Below are 19,866 nucleotides of genomic sequence, written 5' to 3'. Positions count from 1 at the left end.
GGGCGCAAGTAGCCACTAGAAGTGCAGTCCCGCTCTAAAAAATGATAATTTTCCATTTTTCTTTTTCATTAGCCATGCTTCCAGCGGCAAGCCCCATCACACCTCGCCTCAACCTCTCTCTGAATAGCTCCGGTGCCCAGCAGACCTTTTCATCTGTTCAGCTGAGAGGGGTTCGCATGTTGGCGGCCATCATGGGTATCCAACAGCCACCCAGAGACGCTTCAGGTGAGTCTTGTGAGAGTTTGTTGGAAGAAACATTCCGTGATATGGATGGCAAATCCCACCCATGAATTTCCATCATGAACTTATTTGGGGGAGCAAAGAATGGATTTTTTTTTTTGCTCAGAAACTCAAACAGCCAAAGGTCATTATGGAAATGGTTCTCAAAAGAAATTCATTATCCCCAATTCAAAAGTCAAAAGTATTAAAAAAAAAAATATATATCACTTCTTTCAATTCGAAACGTGTTGGTAAAGCAAATAAAACTGTTTTGAACATTAATTTTCCCTAGCAGTTACATGTATATATGTGGTGATCATAGTGATTGTGATGAGGATGAGGAGTATGATTGTGGTAATGATAAAAACAATGATGGTGATAATGATGATGATGATGGTGATGATGATGAGTATATGATGATGATGTTGATGAAGATGGTAATGGTGGTGATATTTTTAATGGTGGTATGCATTGTGGGTGTAATGATGAGGAGGAAGAGGAGGAGGAGGAGGAGGAAGATTTCTATTATGCATCACCAGTATTTTTCATCAAATGATACTTCCAGCTTCTTCATCAGAGACAACCTCTTATGAAGTAACTGATAAAATAAACCATTGAATGTTACTGAATTATAATAAAAATAAACCTCATACTATTTCCAACTTCATGGTTACAAGTATGCTTTCAACTTCAAATATGGTTTCTTTTCTCTCATTCACAGAGTCAATAGATGTACTGCCCCAGAGAATCTTGAGTAGCCCCAGTGTTTTCAGCAAAGTTGCCCCATGTCTTGTCCCATTTGTGATGGATGTCTTGTTCCTTCAAGACGAAACAATAGGTGAGTGAAATCAAACTTTGTTAATGTTAATCGGTCAGCTATTTTGTACGTCTGTCTTCTAATACCAAAAATTCTGTAAGAAGGTATGGGAATCGTGTCATGAAGATTAAAACATTTATTCTAATGGTTCTTTATGGCTCATCTCAATCTCTATTGTCCATATTGTACTGATTCCGTAAAAGACCCTATCCGATGAAAATAAAATTTATATCAATGGAATGCTGAACGAACGTAGAATGACAAATATTTTCTCTTTCAGTATCACACAAACGCCAATTAAAACTCTGGTTTTAGCACCCCCATAAATTGCTGGTTAACAAGGGTCAAATTTGCCACAGTTATGGTGAGGACATTGAATGTGGACCCGATCAGCTCGCCTATATAGGTGAGGCGATGAGTTGTGTTTAATTAATGAAAAGTCATTGTGAATATGCGTACTCCCTTTAAGATGATGTCATCAAGTTGATAGCTAGCTCTGATTTTCCTGATTATTGTTCAAATTAAACAGGTGACCTTCCCTTGAGGATATTCAATGAGTTTGTGGAGCAGGTCAAAGGGGTCGTCGAGGGGTCATCTAAGCGGGACAGTGTCGACGTCTTCACCCTCTTCGTGGAGCACCTGACGACGCTCATTAACTCTAATCAACTACCTCCCTCTACAGTTCTAGTGAGTGTAATAGAATTTAAGTCAGGAATTTGAAAACATTGTTGATGAAAAAGACAACTTCAGTCTTTTAGACATATGATGAGAAGACAAGGCACAGAAAATAGGTTATTGACAGGAAATATTTAGGGAAAGAGAAGCAGAGGGGGACAGCACATCAAATACATGGATTAGTTTGTTGGGCTGACTGATAACAGAAGTAATGTCACATTACCAAAAGCCAGTGATAGAAGTAGATGGAAAGCCTTGATCGCCAATTTATGGAACAGACAATGCATCAAATAAGCAAGCAAGCATTGGTCAAAAATGTTCAAGTAGAATTTGTTTGATTCTAGTTTATACACTTTAATTCCTCAAGAGATTCCCTCGGAATGAACTGGCTGCATTAGGGCCTTTGTTGAATACTTTCAGATGTAAGCTATAATATGTACTATTTTCAGGAAACATACATTGAGACAAATCAATTATTCACATATTTAACTTGGTAAGAGTATGAATAATGTAGTTGTTAACTGTATATTGTATTGCTTTGTAAAATTGTTTGAAAAATCATGATTTTTGCTGTCCTCATGAGTTATGATAAGGTTAAGTTATAATTGACTGCAAGGAATGATAATTAAAAAGAAAAGTAATTTTGCATAATTGGAAGGAATGAATGTGAAACTCCAGTGTCATGTCATCAGTCTATTCATTGATTTCTTCTGTATATATATTTTTCTCCCTAGAAACTTCTTGATTCTGTAAGTCAGCTGCCAAAGAAAGTACTATCATCTTCAAGCTATCATACAGGAAGTGCTGGTGTCATGCATGTAAGTTGCCCATTTGCTAAACTTGTTAACTACAGTTCCACCTGTGATCAACGTCACACTGATGGCACGCACTTGATCGCGCTCAAAATGCACGACTATGAGCACGATCGCGCGCTCTTGTAATGTGTTATCACTGTTGATCATAGAGTTGCGATATTCTCTACGACAGTATTACAAATGCGCTCGATTCCGTTCAAAACGGCAGTAAAAAGCGGGGATGTTTTAAAAATGACTCTCCCGTTTCAATTTTTTTTCCTCATTAATACGTTGAATGTATATCTTGCTGGGGTGAAGTAGTCCAACCCTCATATTTTGTCACTTTCTCCTTGTTAAAACTTCACCATTCCATTAGCCTTCCTTTTTTCTTTTTATGCCTCCGCCACCGAAGGTGGTGCCGGAGGCATCATGTTTTCGGGTTGTCCGTCCGTACGTCCGTCCGTACGTCCGTACGTCCGTCCGTACGTCCGTCCGTCCGTCCGTACGTCCGTCCGTCCGTCCCGTTTGACCGTTATCACAATATCTCAAGAACCATTTAAGATTTAAACTTAAGACTCGGGAATAGTATTTATCACCATAGGAAGACGATCTGATTAGATTTTGGAGTACGTAGGTCAAAGGTCACAGGTCACAGAGGTCAACTTATGAAATTCCTTGTATTGAGTTTGTTAGCGCGATATCTCAAGAACCATTTGAGATTTAAACTTAAAACTTAAGGATAGTATGTATCACCATAGGAAGACGATCTGATTAGATTTTGGAGCACGTATGTCAAAGGTCAAGGGTCACAGAGGTCAACTTATGAAATTCCATACATTGAGATTGTTATCATGATATCTCAAGAACCACTGGAGATTTAAACTTCAAACTTAGTGATAGTGTGTATCACTATAGGAAAACAATCTGATTACATTTTGGAGCACGTAGGTCAAAGGTCAAAGGTCACAGGGCTCATTATGTATGCAAAAACAGCTTGTGATCGCGTTATCTGAACAACCGATTGATGGATTCCTACCAAACTTTGGTCATGTATGTATCTTGCAGAGCTGATGAACTGATTAGATTTTGGGGTCACGAGGTCAAAGGTCAAAGGTCGCAGGGCTCATTATGTATGCAAAAACAGCTTGTGATCGCGTTATCTGAAGAACCGATTGATGGATTCCTGCCAAACTTTGGTCATGTATGTATCTTGCAAAGCCAATGAACTGATTAGATTTTGGGGTCACGAGGTCAAAGGTCACAGCGCACATTATGTATGCAAAAACAGCTCGTGATCGCGTTATCTGAACAACCGATTGATGGATTCCTGCGAAACTTTGGTCATGTATGTTACTTGCAGAGCTGATGAACTGATTAGATTTTGGGGTCATGAGGTAAAGGTCAAGGTCATGCGGCTCATTATGTATGCAAAAATAGCTTGTGATCGTATTATCATTAGAACAGATTGATGGATTCCTGCCAAACTTAGATCATTTATGTATCTTGCAGAGCCAATGAATGGTTCATAAGATCAAAGGTCATGGGCTCATTATGTATGCAAAAATAGCTTGTGGACGCATTCTCATTAGAACTGACAGATGGATTACTATTTAACTCAGGAAATCTTGCAGAGCCAATGAACTGAGTGATAGTGTGTATCACTATAGGAAAACAATCTGATTACATTTTGGAGCACGTAGGTCATGAGGTCAAAGATCAAAGGGTCATATATGTTTATGAGAAATTGCTTGTAATCAAGATATTCTGAGAACATGTTAATGGATTACAATTGAACTTGAATTTGAAAAATTTCTTCCGTTTCGGTTTGTAAAATTGCTCTATGACGGAGGCATCATTTTCGACTGCGCGCAGTCGAATTCCATCTAGTTTTCTTCTTTTTTCCATTAGCATTCTTTCGTGATTTTGTTAATGACGATTTGTTTAAATTATCATTTAAGCTAGTCTAAGCTAGCACATCAATACTGAATATTTTGAGTCCGACCCTGTTTCAAAGCGATTTATCATGTAATTGCAAAACTCTTTGTATATTCTTGTTTCTTTTGTATCACTATTTTTGATACTACAGAAATGCAGCCCTAATATTGAAATTAATAGTCTACACTCTGCTTTCAAGTTCTGTTTTTGTCTTTCATTACAGGGTACACCAGCTCTGTTCCTCACCAGTCTTCTCTTCAATCAAACAACAGTAGTCTCCAAACCAGAAGAAAGGTAAGAACCAGCATGAAATCCATCAAAATCTTAATTTTATTAATCATATGACTATTAAAATCATTGATCATTAAGAATTGAGATGTTTGAAAGTTCACATCAAATGTAATTGCAAATTCTCAGATCGAATAGTGTGTGATGGGCTTAATGTAGTCAGATGTGTATATAAAGACCACTCATGAGTCTTGAGCAATAATGACTGTGGTATTAATGTACAAATAATTCAGCTAGTTGTAGTTCTTGCTTAATATATTCCTTTTTGTGTGAAGTTAACTTTCCATGAAGTATTTTATGATGTATTTCATTCTTGTCATACCATTCCAGGTTCTTCAGTTTTCTTATGAGACTGGTCTTGAGCAAAAATGGCAATTGTTTTAATTCACAAATAATTCAGCTAGTTGTAGTTCTTGCTTAAAATATATTCCTTTTTATGCCAAGTTAATTTTCCATGAAGTACTTAATTATCTATTTCATTCTTGTCCTACCATTGCAGGTTCTTCAGTATTCTCATGAGACTGGTCGAGTGCGGTATGGCGTCTCCCGGGACCTTCCTGGGATTCAGCCAGTCCGTCATAGCCATCGTTGACAAGGTCTCGGACTCCGTCACTGACAAGGACGCCCTCTGGAGGATGTGGAGTGCGCTGGCAGGCCCTCTACTGCAACACATTGCTCAGGTAATGGTTTGTCATTGTGAAAATCGGATTGATGTTTGATTTTGGGATTCTTAAAACCAGCTTCATGCCTCAGTCACACCTTTGCGTATTGCTGCGTATTTATGGGAAGCCGTTTCAACAGTTATTTCTATTTCTTGATATCAAGAATTGAATTTTTGACATCAATTAATCAAATTCCTGAGTTCAAGAATTACCGTTGCTTTACAACAGAAAATCATCTACTGATATCACAAATAGGAATGAATGTTAAAACAGCTTGCCATAAATACGCAGCAATACGCAAACCAAATACGCAAAGGTGTGACTGAGGCATGAGACCGAGGAATGTACGTAGAACTTTCAATGTAAAAACACCCAGAAAAACTTTTTGCAATTTTATTGAAACATTCAGTTTGTGATGATATCCATACTTGTAAGAGTCAGGGAAGGAGTGTAAAATGGTAGTCTAATTGAGTATACACAGCTATAATGTACACTATATCATAATTCTACTGATATGCCTTATTAATTTATAATGGTGGTGGTGGTTTTTTTTACCTGACTACTAAGAAAGCATAAATGCTTGTTAGTTAGCAGCTAGACGGCTGACGGCTTTAGGTCCTCTCCGATGGACCTGGTAATGAGGATTAATGCCTTTCCAATGTCTACAAATACTTTGTTATGGTAAAAAAAAAAATTTCATTGAAACATTTATGTATTAATAATCTGTATAAAAAGACCATCAGTCTAGAAAGATCACAGTTTTTCATTTGAGTGCTCTTATATTCAGAATAGACTGTATTTCAAAATAACTTGACTGTCTCTGATTTGTATATTTCATGTTCAGACGAATGAGGTAAATCAAGGTGACTCCCTGGAGCATGATTTCTCGGCTGTGATTGCCTGTTTGCAGTTTCCGATTCAAAGATTGCTCACCGATGATCTTTCCCAGGTAAGTGTGTCAGTAATGTCCAACCTTCCAGCCTTCTTTGCAGCTATATTTCTGGACAGTATTTTAAAAAAAAAAAGCTTAAACTATTCCTAAAGAATCATGGCTTTGACCAGAAAACGAATATTTAAAAAAATCTCATCTTTCTTTTACCATTAATCTCAACCCTACCCTCCTCTCTCCCTCTCTCTATCATCAATCTCATCTTCCCCCGTTTTGGTATATTTAAAAGAGAATTAAAAAAAAATTGATTAATTAGCACAAACAATAATGACTGTGTCCTGTCTGCAGCCCCCCCCCCCCCTCTCTCTCTCTCTCTCTCTCTCTCACTCTCTCTCTCTCTCTCTTTTTCTGTTTCTGTTTCTCTTCCTTTCTTTATCTGTCTTTCTCTGTCTTTCTATTTCTCTTTCTCTCTCTCTCTCTCTCTCTCTCTCTCTCTCATGTATGTGTTGTAGAAGTATGCTAAAGACCATGGGGTCCAAAATTACAACAGTAAGAATTACATCATGATAATTATGCTTGTATCTGAAATTAATGCCATGTGTTGGCATAAGATAACGCAAAATATGATGAAGAAGAGTGCCAGAAGAGTACTTTAAATCCAAAAGTTTTATTAGTAACAAAGCACATTACCTTGGAAATGCTTTATAGCTCAAAGAAATATCTTGGTTAAAAGTATTAGTACGTCACATAGACTCAAGAGACCCAGAGTTAATAATATTATATTGCAAGTAATAAGGATTTTGTATCTACATGTATTTACATGCGCCATAGTGATGCAAAAGACTAGATTGTGCTAGAACAGCATACATTTTCATCATGTTTATATCAAATACAAGAGATTTGACATATTTCACCTCGATGCATTTTGAAACTTACAACTTATTGAAACAAATAAGAAAGTGAAACATTTATTTATACCATACAGCCGTATTAAATGTGCGTGGCGACATTGTCAAAAGAGCATTTATATCATACAGCAGTATTAAAAGGCATATAGCAACATTGACATTCCACTTTACATACTTGCATTTATGGAAGTAATGTTTGATAATGTTCAAAATATTTTGAAATTTTATTGAATTGATTTGATTTAAATTCCAAAGAAAATGAAATACAGCCTCCTGGTTGATATTACCTGTTTTACATTATAATATAAAAACTTCAATATACAAAAGTAATGTATATGATTCTATCATAAAATATATTATACAAAACTATATTAATCAAAATATGTTTGGTAATTAGGTTATGTCAGAAGTATTATATCATACCAGCCAACCCTTACAAATAAACCAGAATTTTTTTTAGGACCTGAACATTCAGAATTTTCAAAATGTAGATTTTTTGTTGTTTTTGTTGTGCTAAAGAAAAATTATTCTTGTTTTATTATGTGCCGCGATTTGAGAGTTCACGTATTGCGTGCATTGAATGGCTGCATGATCGAGTAGCGAATTTGTATTCGCTTTTTGGTACAGTTTTACGGCAAATTCGATTTCTTATTTTTGAAGGCATACCCTGCTAAAAATTCCTAATTCTTATTTTCAAATGTTGGCAGGTACATGTATGTTACATGTATATGTATTAAACAAGTATGTTTATGAATAGAGTTGTCATGTTAATGCATATATCAATTCTATGTCATCATTATTATGACATATCATCCATCTTTAATAGTCATATCATCTTACACACAGTCGACACCCTTTTGTCTCGAAACAGAAAATATTGATCTGTTTGAAAGAAACCTCCAAATGTAGAAATAAACAGAAAGCCAGACTAACCATGATAATTGTAATAATGGTGTTGAGGAATTAAGCAAAAATGTAGCCTATACATGAGCCTATACATGAGCCTATACACGAGCCTATACACGAGCCTATACACGAGCCTATACACGAGCCTATACACGAGCCTATACACGAGCCTATACACGAGCCTATACACGAGCTTGTAAAGATTTGTATATAAACTGTATCATAATGTACATAGCACTCGAATGGAAGTAAATTAGGGTTAACGCACATAATTTGCAAGAATCTTCAGTAAATTTAAGGAGGCAGACTTAATCAGAAGAAGAAGGAGAAGGAGAGATGAGGAAGATGAAGAATGAGGAGGAAGGAAAGAGAAATTAATATGTCCAGAAATTTTGTACAACATCATGAAACATGAAAGGGCTTTAAAATGATGCACCAAAATAGATGAAGAAAACTGGTCAAAAGGAGAAGATGGAAGAGGAAAATAAAATATCTGTAAATTTACTAAACTCACACCAGTATTTACCAAGTATTTACCAAAGAGTACCAAACTACAGTACATAGTATTAAAAGTAAACTGAAATCATACCCTGTCCTTTTGCTGAAGTCAAAATATCCCAGCAACTTGTTTAAATATACACAGCTATAATGTAAACTATATCATAATTCTACTGATATGCCTTATAAATTCACAATCTCTGCATGTCTACAAATACTTTATGGTTATGGTACGATATGCCTAACAGCATCACAAAAGATGTACAGTTAACAACTCAATTATTCATACCCTTACCAATTTTTGTAATTATTCAAGAAAGGCCCTATAATTGAACCAATCCACCTTTCATTCTAGAATTATGAAGAAAAAACACAAAAACATCAAATTTAGTTGTACATGTATACATTGTATGTAGTAATATGGTGACTCTCAAGTTGCAATCCAGTTTGATAAAAGGTAGTTAAAGGTAATACAAAGTTTTGGGAAATTTTGAAAATTGGCTGGATAGTGATTCTTTACAATTTTGATATATTTAGATGCCCCTGTGGATGTATTATAAGCTCTAGAAAATTTAGCCCCTAAAACACTTCTGCTTTCGAGCAAAATTGAATATAAAAATTTACCGGTGCTCCAGGTAAATTTTGATGAATTTCAAATAGCGCCTATGGCCATACAATGGTAGCTGCGACCATGAAATTCACAGAATATGTAGTTGTGATTTCTAACAGGAATAGCCAATCATCAATTTTAGTCAAGAAACATTGTTTATTACTGAATATTGTAGGATCGCATATATGCTTTCAAAATGTTTATTTGAACCAAATTCATCACCCCATACCAAAACTTAGTATTACCTTTAATGTGCCATAAATTTGAGGAGATGCATGCAAATGTGGTCACTATAGTCATGTCTTGAATGATTTGTTTGATTTTAATTATATCTGCCTAAATAATGCTACACACACTCCACTTCCTCTCGATTGACTGGTAAGCATGGATCTGTACTTTCTGGTTTTATGCTACTTTGCAATCTTGCCAATTCTTTTGCTTTGCGGCGATACGTACATGTATATACTATGCTTAAAGTAATGATAACCAAAACTAAGATGACCATAATTGGTGCATAGGTCACTTTCCAGTTGGAATTGTTCTTGGGATTTTCAGGATATTTTGTAGGTGCTGTCACAAGATCTGAAGATGAAGAATTTAAGTTATCTATGGTGATGATATGGGTTGATGTTGGATCTTCTGTGGACATTGCTTGAGGACATGGATCTGCTATGTCAGAGACACTGTCACTCATTGGGTCCCATCTCCAGTCTGTACAGTTACATTTGTCTTCTATCCCATTTAAGACGGAAGAACAACAATATACCAAACCATCCGACCTAGCTAGGATAATCTGATTTAAATTTCTGTCACTTTCTTTCAGTTTATCCTTCGGGAGTAATCTCGTTTCATTTTGATAGCATAGGATGTGCCCTGGGAGAGTCCCTACTGGAGCTGTACAATGCATCGAGACCCACTCCCCATCATTATAATCATTGCTTAATTCACATGATGCCTTCCCAGGAGGATAATCAACAAGTAACCCAATTCTTGGATAATCTGGTAGCATGGCGCCATTCTTGTAAGCAGTGAGAATATAGGTACCTTCATCATCTCTTGAAACAGGGTTGATTGTGAGGTTCAATGAGCACTCATTTCTGGCAGTATCATTTTGATTTTCCAGAAGGTAATTGGCAGGTAATGGGATCGATCTCGGATTATTAGAATTGTAAAATGGTAGTCTGTATGAATTCTGCAGTGTGATCCTTGTACTATCACATGGATATGTAAATTTAAATATTGCCTTTTCGCCCACCTTGACTTTTAGTGTAAGAGATTCACATGTGGACATTCTACTGAATACAATAAAAACAATGACAATAAATATTTTGTGGGAAAGTTCCTGCTGTTGAGACATGTTGTGAATGAAAAGAGCTTTAACTTTCTCAAGTGATTTGACTAGAAGAACAGTATGGAAAATAGGTCCTTTTACACCAGTGTTTGGCTGCTGCTCTTTTGTCTCTGCTAATATCCAGGCTTTGTATGGAGGCAGCAATGAACCTAGCTTCTCTATGAGTGCATTTTTCATTGGAGTCTGATCTATTCTACCCAAATGATCTTCTTGGTAAACTGCAGTATGATCCTCTCTTGATAGAAGGAATGATTTACAAAATGTAGGCTGCAAAAGTAATAGATTCTCTCAGTTCTCCCCAAAGTGTTGAATTAAATGAGCTTCTCCAGGAGTTGTAGGTTGAATATTGTTGAAATCGTATCCCTGGGTCCTGTGAAGTTGAAAAGGTAATGTGTTCCTCTGTGCTATGCTTCAACTTCAATGGAGTAAAAGAATGAGCGATGAAGCAGTTGATTGTTTTCAGTTTTGCAGATATTCAGACAGCACTCTCTCATGTTCCAATTGGAGTGTTCTCTGTCAGTTCTGTATCTCCAATAATTGCTTGTTGGAAGCGTGATGAAAACTGAAAGAAATTGAATATTATGAGATAGATTTACCTAGCACTCTCTCATGTTCCAATCGTAGTGTTCTCTGTCAGTTCTGTATCTCCAATAATTGCTTGTTGGAAGCGTGATGAAAACTGAAAGAAATTGAATATTAAGAGATTGATTTACCTAGCATTCCAAAATGCGGTCTACATTTGTACTATATTATGATACAGCACAACACTGACAATACATGAGTTATTGTTTTTTAAGGTACATACATGTACAAGATGAAATGTGACTCAAAAGAAACAGAGCCTTGGTAATAGTGATGACATCATCTCACCATGACCTTGGCATCCATTACTTTGTTGAAAGGTTTAATGGCCCTTAAAATAATTATGTTTGAAACTTTGAAAAGATATGAAATTAAACTTGAACGCTAACTCACAGCACTACTATTGCACAAAATTTTAATTGTTTCAACACATACATGTAGTACATTTTCATTGACACTTTAACACATCAGATTAAAGAATATGTTGTAGTTCCTCATGCTGCCTGTTTCCATTTAATAGCATCACTTATTTGTGTACATCATACCTTATCAAAATGTTGCTTGACTTTGAAAGAAATTAAGCAACATGAAAAACATGTTAATGCTGGTTCATAAACATGTTTCAAACTTTATTCAGCTCGTTATAGTGCAAATGTAAATGTGATATACATCAGTTAAGTAGTAGTTACATGTATTATGAATTTCCTTCCTTTTCAATCAAAATAATGTCCTGTGAATTGTAGATATACAGGTGTATAGAAAAATCTCTCATCTATAAAGTCATTTAGTTTCACAAAAATTAACTTACCGTTTACTAGGCACATGAGTATCCTGTGTTTTTATTTTATTGTAAAAATTCACAGCTGGTGCAAATGCAAACTCAAAATGAGCAGTGTTGTAGTATACAGCTTGGGCTTAGCGTCAGAAGCTTATTGAAATTCCGCGCCAATTCTGTCCTTTTAATTTTGTGTACACACTAGGAGCCAATCATTGAGCCATACTGTGTATAGAGGTACAAAGTCCAAATCTGCTTGCTGTTGTTCGTTTGCTCCCCTCCATTCAATTTATAATTTTAGAATCAAACACAATAGGCGTTGTCACGCAGAGGCCAAAATCTGGATTTTAGTTTTCTGGATATTAGTTATCCTCTTAAATGGCTGTCTGTCATCAATTATCCCTTCAAAAATCCTCTAACGAAGCAATATAATTCTCCCTTGAAAGGATTTTTACTGGTGGAGGGGTCAATTTGACCCCCCCCCCCCCAAGATCTCGGCCGTTTCACAGCCAATCGTCGCGCAAATTTGCGTGCATGTCCAGTGAAGTGTATAGAATACTATGGTAATTTCAATTTATTTTTTTAATTCACTAATTTGCATATCTATGGTAATTTATGCAAATAAGGTCATAAAATTCACACTTTTACCCATAAATCATATATTATTCATATTTAAGCATTCTTTTTCACTACATATATTCGTTAAACCATTTGGAATAATAATATGACAACACAAATTGGAAGAGCCAGGTTATTCCTTATGTTATCTCTTGTTTTTATAATTTTTTATGTATTTCATTGTTTTTTTAAGTTATGTATTTTATTGTTTTTGTTGTTTTATTTCAATTCTGACTACAATTCAACTATTTTGACCCCAAAACAAACACCTAAACTTTAAACAAGACCAAATAACCAATGGTTTATCTCTTTTTAGGAAAAATAATATTTCCATATGTTTTGTACACAAATCACAAAAATTAGAGATTTTTGGGCTGACATGCCAAGACAAAAGGTCACGTGACTTTGTAACTATACGCCCGATTTTCAAAAAATTGTTTCAAAAGATGCGTAAGACTCTAAAGAAAAAAGTCACGAAAGGAAAAAATTATATCTGCCACGGTTCCGGAGTACTGTAGTTGTTAATTACTACAGGGGGGGGGGGTCAAATTGACCCCCCCCCCCTTCCAGTTAACATTTAATCCGATAATTTAAAAATACTGATTATGTGGCAGGCTGAGGATTTTTATTTCAAGTTTTATTATGAGAATATGAGACATTCGCTTTCATTTTGTTCACTCGCAGCCTACTGTCAAAACACTCTTAAAACTCTGGTCTGAGTTGTACGAGGCGTTCGCCCGATCTGCGTCAAGGGTCTCTATCGCTGAAGCAAACCAATGCTGTGAAGATATCAGTAGCAAGCTGATGACACAGATGGATGGAGCTGCTCTTGAGGTCAGTAGTTCAAAGTTCATGTCATAGTAGGTCCAAGTTTGGGTCAGAAATGCTCATATATCATGAAATATAATTGAGGGTCTCCATCGCCGAAGCAAACCAATGCTGTGAAGATATCAGTAGCACGCTTATGACCAAGATGGATGGAACTGCTCTTGAGGTCATTAGGTCAAAGTTCATGTCAGAAATGTTTGCCTGTCCTATCGAAATTCCTTTCAAAGTCGGTATTTAAGCTCAGATATCTTTAAAATAATTCAGGGTTTCCATCGCCGAAGCCAACCAATAATGTGAAGATATCAGTAGCAAGCTAATGACCCAGATGGATGAAACTGCTCTGGAGGTCAGTTGGTCAAAGTTCATGTCAGATTTTTATTTAATTCGGTCAAAACTCCTCATACATAATACAAATTAAAATGAAACGCATGTATTTCAAATATATAATAATCATAATATAAATTGAAAAATATTTGCCTGTTCTATAGAAATTCCCTTCCTGGTAGGTATTTATGGTCAGATATTTTGAAAATAATACATTTTCAGAATTATAATAAATTGGATTAGTGCTTCTGGTAGACAAGTAATGCTTATTTTTTTGGTACATTGTAGATGTGTTTCAGATTCAAGAAACTGTTGAATTGTAAGTTCTGACAGATTTTCAGGTGCATGGATGAAAATAGGTGGCCCTTTAACAGACAGGTTCTACAACACAAATTCTTTCTAGAGGGAGACAAAATACATTGTCACCATACACAGGTGGCCTTTATGGAGAGGTGGCCACCAAGGTGGGTTTGACTGTACATTTTGTGTGTGAATATATATATATATATTTGTATGTAAATTCTTGCTTATTAATTTATTCATGTTTGTATGTGTATTCTCTCACAGAAATGGTGCTATGTAGATGCTGTAGGTCAGATATGTCAAGTGATCACGCGGAACCTTGATCTGTCGCACTACACCGTTACTACCCCAGGATGTAAGTATCTTTATGAACTTAGTGACCTTCCACAATCTAGGCCTGATAATTACCTGATTTAAATCGGTTTCCCGATTTTTTTTCCTGATTTTTTTTCTTCAGATTTTTTTTTCCCCTCCGATTTGTTGTCCTTTTTTTTTTCTTTTTTTCCTAATTCTACCATTATTTCCCGATTTTTTTCCTACTTTTTTTACTCAAAAGGCGGGGAATGTTGTTAGATGACATTTTTTTCTTTCCTGAATCCTTTTTTTTTCTTCACTCAAGGGGGGGGGGGGGTGGTTGACAATCTATCAGGAGCATTAAGTCTATCTCAATATTCATGTCTGCCCTCAAGACTTTCCTGTTCCCATTTACGACATATTAAGAACAATACTAATGCCGACAAAGTCTAATGGAAAATAATCTGAAATTGAAATACTGACAAAAAAAGTTGAATTTGAGAGACATTGTAGATTAAGCACAATGACCGTTGTATCCTGGTGGTTGGTTCAGCATTTTGAAGTTAAGTAAAATGCCCCTTGAATACTTCCCAAGGGAGTGGAGAATGTGCACACAGAATTATGTTGCAAGCAAGACTGAATCCATCCACTGAATACATCGACTGAAATAATATATCTGTAGAGTGATGATAATCTAGAATATCGCATCACATCATGTTTGCTCTGCAAAGAATAGTTTTTTATGCAAAGAATAGTATCAACATTTAAGTGCACATGCACTCTTAACTTGCAAGTACACATTTATATCAGCATTTATATACCTTGTAAACATTTATATATTTGTATAAATCTAAGGTAACATACCTGCCAAACCTTATAAATAATCCAGAATATTCTGGATTTCTAGGACCTGAAAATCTGGAATATTCTGTTTTTAAATTTTTTTAGGCCCTAAAGCCAAATAAAGCTTGTTTAATCATGGGCCGCGATTTGAGAGTTCACGTATAGTGTGCTTTTAATGGCTGCATGATCGAGCAGCGAATTTGTGCGAATTTGTACAGATTTACCGCGTATTGCCAGTTACATACTGGCAAGACATACTGTGCTAAAAATTCCTAATTCTTATTTTCAAATGTTGGCAGGTATGAGGTAATGTTAATCTTAAAATCTAGTAATATTTGGGCCATCTTATTTTCTATACAGCACCACGCCACCCAGGTAAACGACCCAAGGTCAAGAGTCGTTACCAGGGTAATCTCACGTCATTGGTCAAGCTGGTGGCTCATGTGACAGAGGCATGTGCTGATCTTTGTAAGAAGCAGACCACCCCGTTTTCTCCTTCATTGAGTCAGGTATGTTGAGCAAAAAAAACATGTTCAAGTATAGTGAGCATATCATACCCTCACATTGATGATCATCATCTTCTTCATCATGGTCAGCGCTATCCATATTGTCATCTTTATCGTTATCACCATAATCCCAGCTTTCCATCACCATAACTTCCCACTATTCATCCTTGTCCCCATTCACTATTTTCTTTATCACTATCATCAGCTTTTTCATTAACAACATCATCTTCATCATCATCATCATCATCATCATCATCACCACCACCACCACCACCACCACCGCCGCCGTCGTCCTCGTCGCCGCCACCACCACCACCACCACCACCACCACCACCACCATCATCATCATCATCACCATCATCATCATCATCATCACCATCGTCGTCGTCGTCGTCGTCACCACCACCACCACCACCACCACCACCACCATCATCATCAACACCATCATCATCACCATCATCAACCTACTTTTCATTATCACCATCTTTGTTAACATTGGCATCAGTTTCATCATCGATATCATCATCATCATCATCATCATTGCCATCACCACCATCCTCCTCCTCAACACCATTAGTTATCAATTTTATCATTTTCATTATTACAGACCGATGTCCTACACTGGTTTTCCGCGGCACAGTCTCTTATTGGTGCTATGTCAGACTGTTGCCGAGTTGGCCTACCTTCCTACCTTCATGGAATCTTAATCAACTGGAGCAAACCCTTAGGACATTTCATGCATTTCGTTGCCAGGTAGGTTACTGAGGTTACTTTTCTCAAAGTAAATGTCATCTAAATTTGTTCAAAAGATCTTTTGGAAGAGGTTTTACTTTTTGTCCACATTCCTGTGAGTGAGATTTTAAAGCCCGTCTGCACTAGTTTGGCCAGGAGGGATTATACTCCACTGCAAGATCACTGACAGGTGGTTATCTCATCAAATCAGCTCTCAATTAACATAAGGAAAAGTGGATCATGGAGACCAACAGGCACCGATTAGGCATTGTTTGCTATATAGAGGGCGCAAGTAGCTATAAGTAGTGCAGTGGGGCTTTAAGGCTTGTCCAGTGATTGTTGCTACCTTGCATCAGTGGAGAAAGAACGAATTAAGCTAATAGTAATTATTTGAGCAACAATCTGTGTGAAATAGACAATTCTGTTACTAGATTGTGATGAATATGATTCATGAAAAAGACAGTAAGAGTTGGGGCTTTTTGGTCATGCTTGCATTTGTATTATCGTTCAAAAAAAAAAAATCAGTGTGATTGAAGAAAATATTGATGAAGTTTTTTGCCCTCTATCCTTTTCGTTCATGCCTGCAGTCCAAACATAGCAAAGAAAGACTACCTCAGTGCAATCGATGATAAACTGGAACGGCTCTGGATCGATCTCACCACCACCGTCCAGAATCGCTACTCAAGCGGCTTTGATTCGGCCTTCCTTCACGTGATGGCGCCAGCATTGGAGGCTGCGTTCACTTACAAGAAGCGGAGTTTGCGAAATTACACTCTCATCTTCTGGACAGCTACCTTCGGGAATCAAGACTCACTGCAATATCCTGAAATCCTGAAGTAAGTGTTGCATTCAGAGATTTTGGTGTCAAATTTCATGCAATTCTGTGTTTGATATTTGCTTTGTTAAAACAAAAAATGAATTGTTCATAGTTTGTTCGACAAAGTTCTCTGTCATTACAAACTTGTAAGTTGTTCTTCAATCAGATGGCTTCATAAGTAAAAAACAAAAAGAAATCTTTCTTGTATAACACCAGTCCTGCATCAAAGAGAATCAATGACGAAACAAATATTTGCTTCATTTGTTTTGGGTTCCATGCCTGTTACTAAATTTGAATATTACTCTCTTAAAGAGAATTTCTACCAGAAATACTCCCTAATGAAGCTAAAAAACATCTTGTAAGCCTGTACACACGATCATATAAGCATGGACCCAAAGTCCAAATATGGGGCCTCTGCTCAGTGTTATGTCTTATCTTATTTCTTCATACTCAACCTGTTCTCAACTTCTCATGATTTCTTTGATTTTCAGACCATGTTTAGCCAAGATGAAAACGATTGGAGAGATTCCTCTTCCAGGCTGGACAGAAACGGAAGGTGTTTGCGGGGAAACCCCGGTCATTCCAGAGGTGAGATTGCTAGTTTTATATCCCCTGACATTCCCAAATGTTTGTAGGGTAATATATAAGTTGGTTATTTGTTGGAATGATTCTGTTTAATAACACTTTCAGGACAATATTTCCACATTTTGTGATTTGGCTCAATACCTTTTTGTTATGAGCCCTAACAAATATACCAGATCCATGAGTAAAAAGAGCAAAAATTTCTTGCATAAACATATTGCATTTGATGCTAGGAATTTTAAAATGGAATATCAGCTTTTACACTTCTCAAATCTGCAATATGTTCTCAGAGGTTCAAAATCATTATTTTTTATCAAAATTATCAATTAAAAAAAAAAATTGACGAAGTTCCCACAAATAAATATTGCTTTTTAGAGACATTACATTTTATCAAAAAATAGCAATAAGTTTTGTTGTTGCCAATTTAAAGAAAAAAATGTGACCAATTTAACCCTTAAAATAAATCTTGTCCAGAAGAGAAAAGGCGGTGTAGGTTTAGAATATTGACAAGAATGGTGTTTGGATTCTGATGAGAATGTTCCATTGAGAGTTGAGCTACTGGTTGGGGATTCAAATTAGAGTTGGTGATTTCACTGATTTCAGACAGTAACTATCGAGGTTGATCCAAGACATAAACAATCAAGATTTGGTTGATGTACATATGTAAGCCCAATTACCCATGTACCCACTCTACTAAATACACATAACATTGGCCTCTTATGGTAACATAACTACTTTTAACGTATAACGTTAAGCAATTTTACACAGAAGTATGTTTGTATCCTGAAAATTAATGCTAAAACTAATCTGTTTGTTGCTTTCCGTAAAGACCGAAGACCCTGATGATGTCATAGCTCCGCCCGCCCTACCCGCAATCCCCAACTTTGGAGCCCCGTCTCCCCAGAAAATGCACGGCAGCTTCCTCCATCGACTGGACGACGCCAAGAAGCTCCTAGCGGCCTCATCGCCGGTCAAAGGTCAGATGACCTCACCAGGGCGGGGCCGGAGGATCCAGACGTACTCTCCTGGGTCCGCAAAGAGGAAGCAGTTCGCGTCGCCCATGGCAATGGATGCTGCCAAGAGACGGCTGCATGTTGATGAGGATAAGAATACGGTAAGTGACATGTTGATTTTAGGAGTGATGAAGGATTTATTATTGTTATTATGCTTGTGTATTGAATAGATTTGTGAACATTAAAGAAAAATATGTTGGTGCCCTGGCCTTAACTGTAAACAAACCTAGTTATGCTCCATTCAAATCACACTTCAGTTTCATTTATTCTTTTGTTGAAAATTCCATTGTAGTATTAATATTCTCATTAATATTCTCATTATGTTTGATTTTTTTTCCACTGATTTTTATATAACATATATATTTGTGTCTCAGATATGTATTTTTTTTTTAAAAAGACATTATCCAGAGCATACACATACAGCATTTGTGTATTAAAGACATATTTGGGCATTTCTTGTGATTTTTGGCATGGATTTTCATTTTATGACAAATCTGCTCCACAATTCGTTTCCCTAGACTTTAACTTTTCTTTTCCCCTCTATTAATGAAAGCTGATATCTAGTTACCTGATTAACACAATTCTCGACTGAGAATCATTTGTTTATTTTGATTATTGTTATGGGTGCCTTTCCAGATAAATACATTTTGATGAGTCTATTATGTTCTCTCAAATTCAAGGTTAATGTTCAGCCAAAAAATGATAACAAATAAAGACTTATTCATAACTTTGATACAAGATGGTTGTAGTGTGCCTTTATTCGATCAGTGCATTGATGGAAACTGTGCACGGTACATTGGGTGATGCGCTTACATACACTCTCGTGTCAAGATATGCATAGTCTTAATTTTCAGACGTCATACATAACAGAGTCTCTTCTTTTTTTGCTATGCATAACAGGCCTTTGTGGTCATCTCGTCCGAGCCGAAGAAGAAGCGTGTTCTGACGGAGCACCAGAAGGAGGTGATGAGGACCAAGCGGGTCTCGCTGGCCCTCTATAACGGCTTGGACCAGTCCCAAGACACCCAGGCCTTTACCCAGACCCAAAGCCAGTCCCAAGCATCGTAAGTCAGTTTCATATGTCAGGCCTGATAAAA

The 19,866-nt window shown here is 36.6% G+C and overlaps 1 protein-coding gene across 1 annotated transcript in view; it reads left to right on the top strand.

The window, feature by feature from the left end:
* Window positions 1–19,866, top strand: part of LOC582696 (telomere-associated protein RIF1) — a 43,306-nt gene that overhangs the window by 8,742 nt on the left and 14,698 nt on the right. The window contains exons 10-24 of the mRNA XM_030990291.1: window positions 73–225; window positions 941–1,057; window positions 1,566–1,723; window positions 2,446–2,529; window positions 4,664–4,734; window positions 5,228–5,408; window positions 6,235–6,339; window positions 13,212–13,361; window positions 14,247–14,337; window positions 15,480–15,628; window positions 16,233–16,378; window positions 16,945–17,193; window positions 17,666–17,762; window positions 18,586–18,870; window positions 19,670–19,833. Of these exons, the coding sequence (XP_030846151.1) occupies window positions 73–225; window positions 941–1,057; window positions 1,566–1,723; window positions 2,446–2,529; window positions 4,664–4,734; window positions 5,228–5,408; window positions 6,235–6,339; window positions 13,212–13,361; window positions 14,247–14,337; window positions 15,480–15,628; window positions 16,233–16,378; window positions 16,945–17,193; window positions 17,666–17,762; window positions 18,586–18,870; window positions 19,670–19,833 (2,200 nt within the window). The remainder of the gene's footprint in view (window positions 1–72; window positions 226–940; window positions 1,058–1,565; window positions 1,724–2,445; window positions 2,530–4,663; window positions 4,735–5,227; window positions 5,409–6,234; window positions 6,340–13,211; window positions 13,362–14,246; window positions 14,338–15,479; window positions 15,629–16,232; window positions 16,379–16,944; window positions 17,194–17,665; window positions 17,763–18,585; window positions 18,871–19,669; window positions 19,834–19,866) is intronic.

The sequence above is a fragment of the Strongylocentrotus purpuratus genome, unplaced genomic scaffold, assembly GCF_000002235.5.
Source record: "Strongylocentrotus purpuratus isolate Spur 01 unplaced genomic scaffold, Spur_5.0 spur5_scaffold_19, whole genome shotgun sequence".
NCBI lineage: Eukaryota > Metazoa > Echinodermata > Echinoidea > Camarodonta > Strongylocentrotidae > Strongylocentrotus > Strongylocentrotus purpuratus.
Note: the sequence above shows the minus strand (reverse complement) of the source record. Positions and strands in the feature narration are given on the sequence as shown.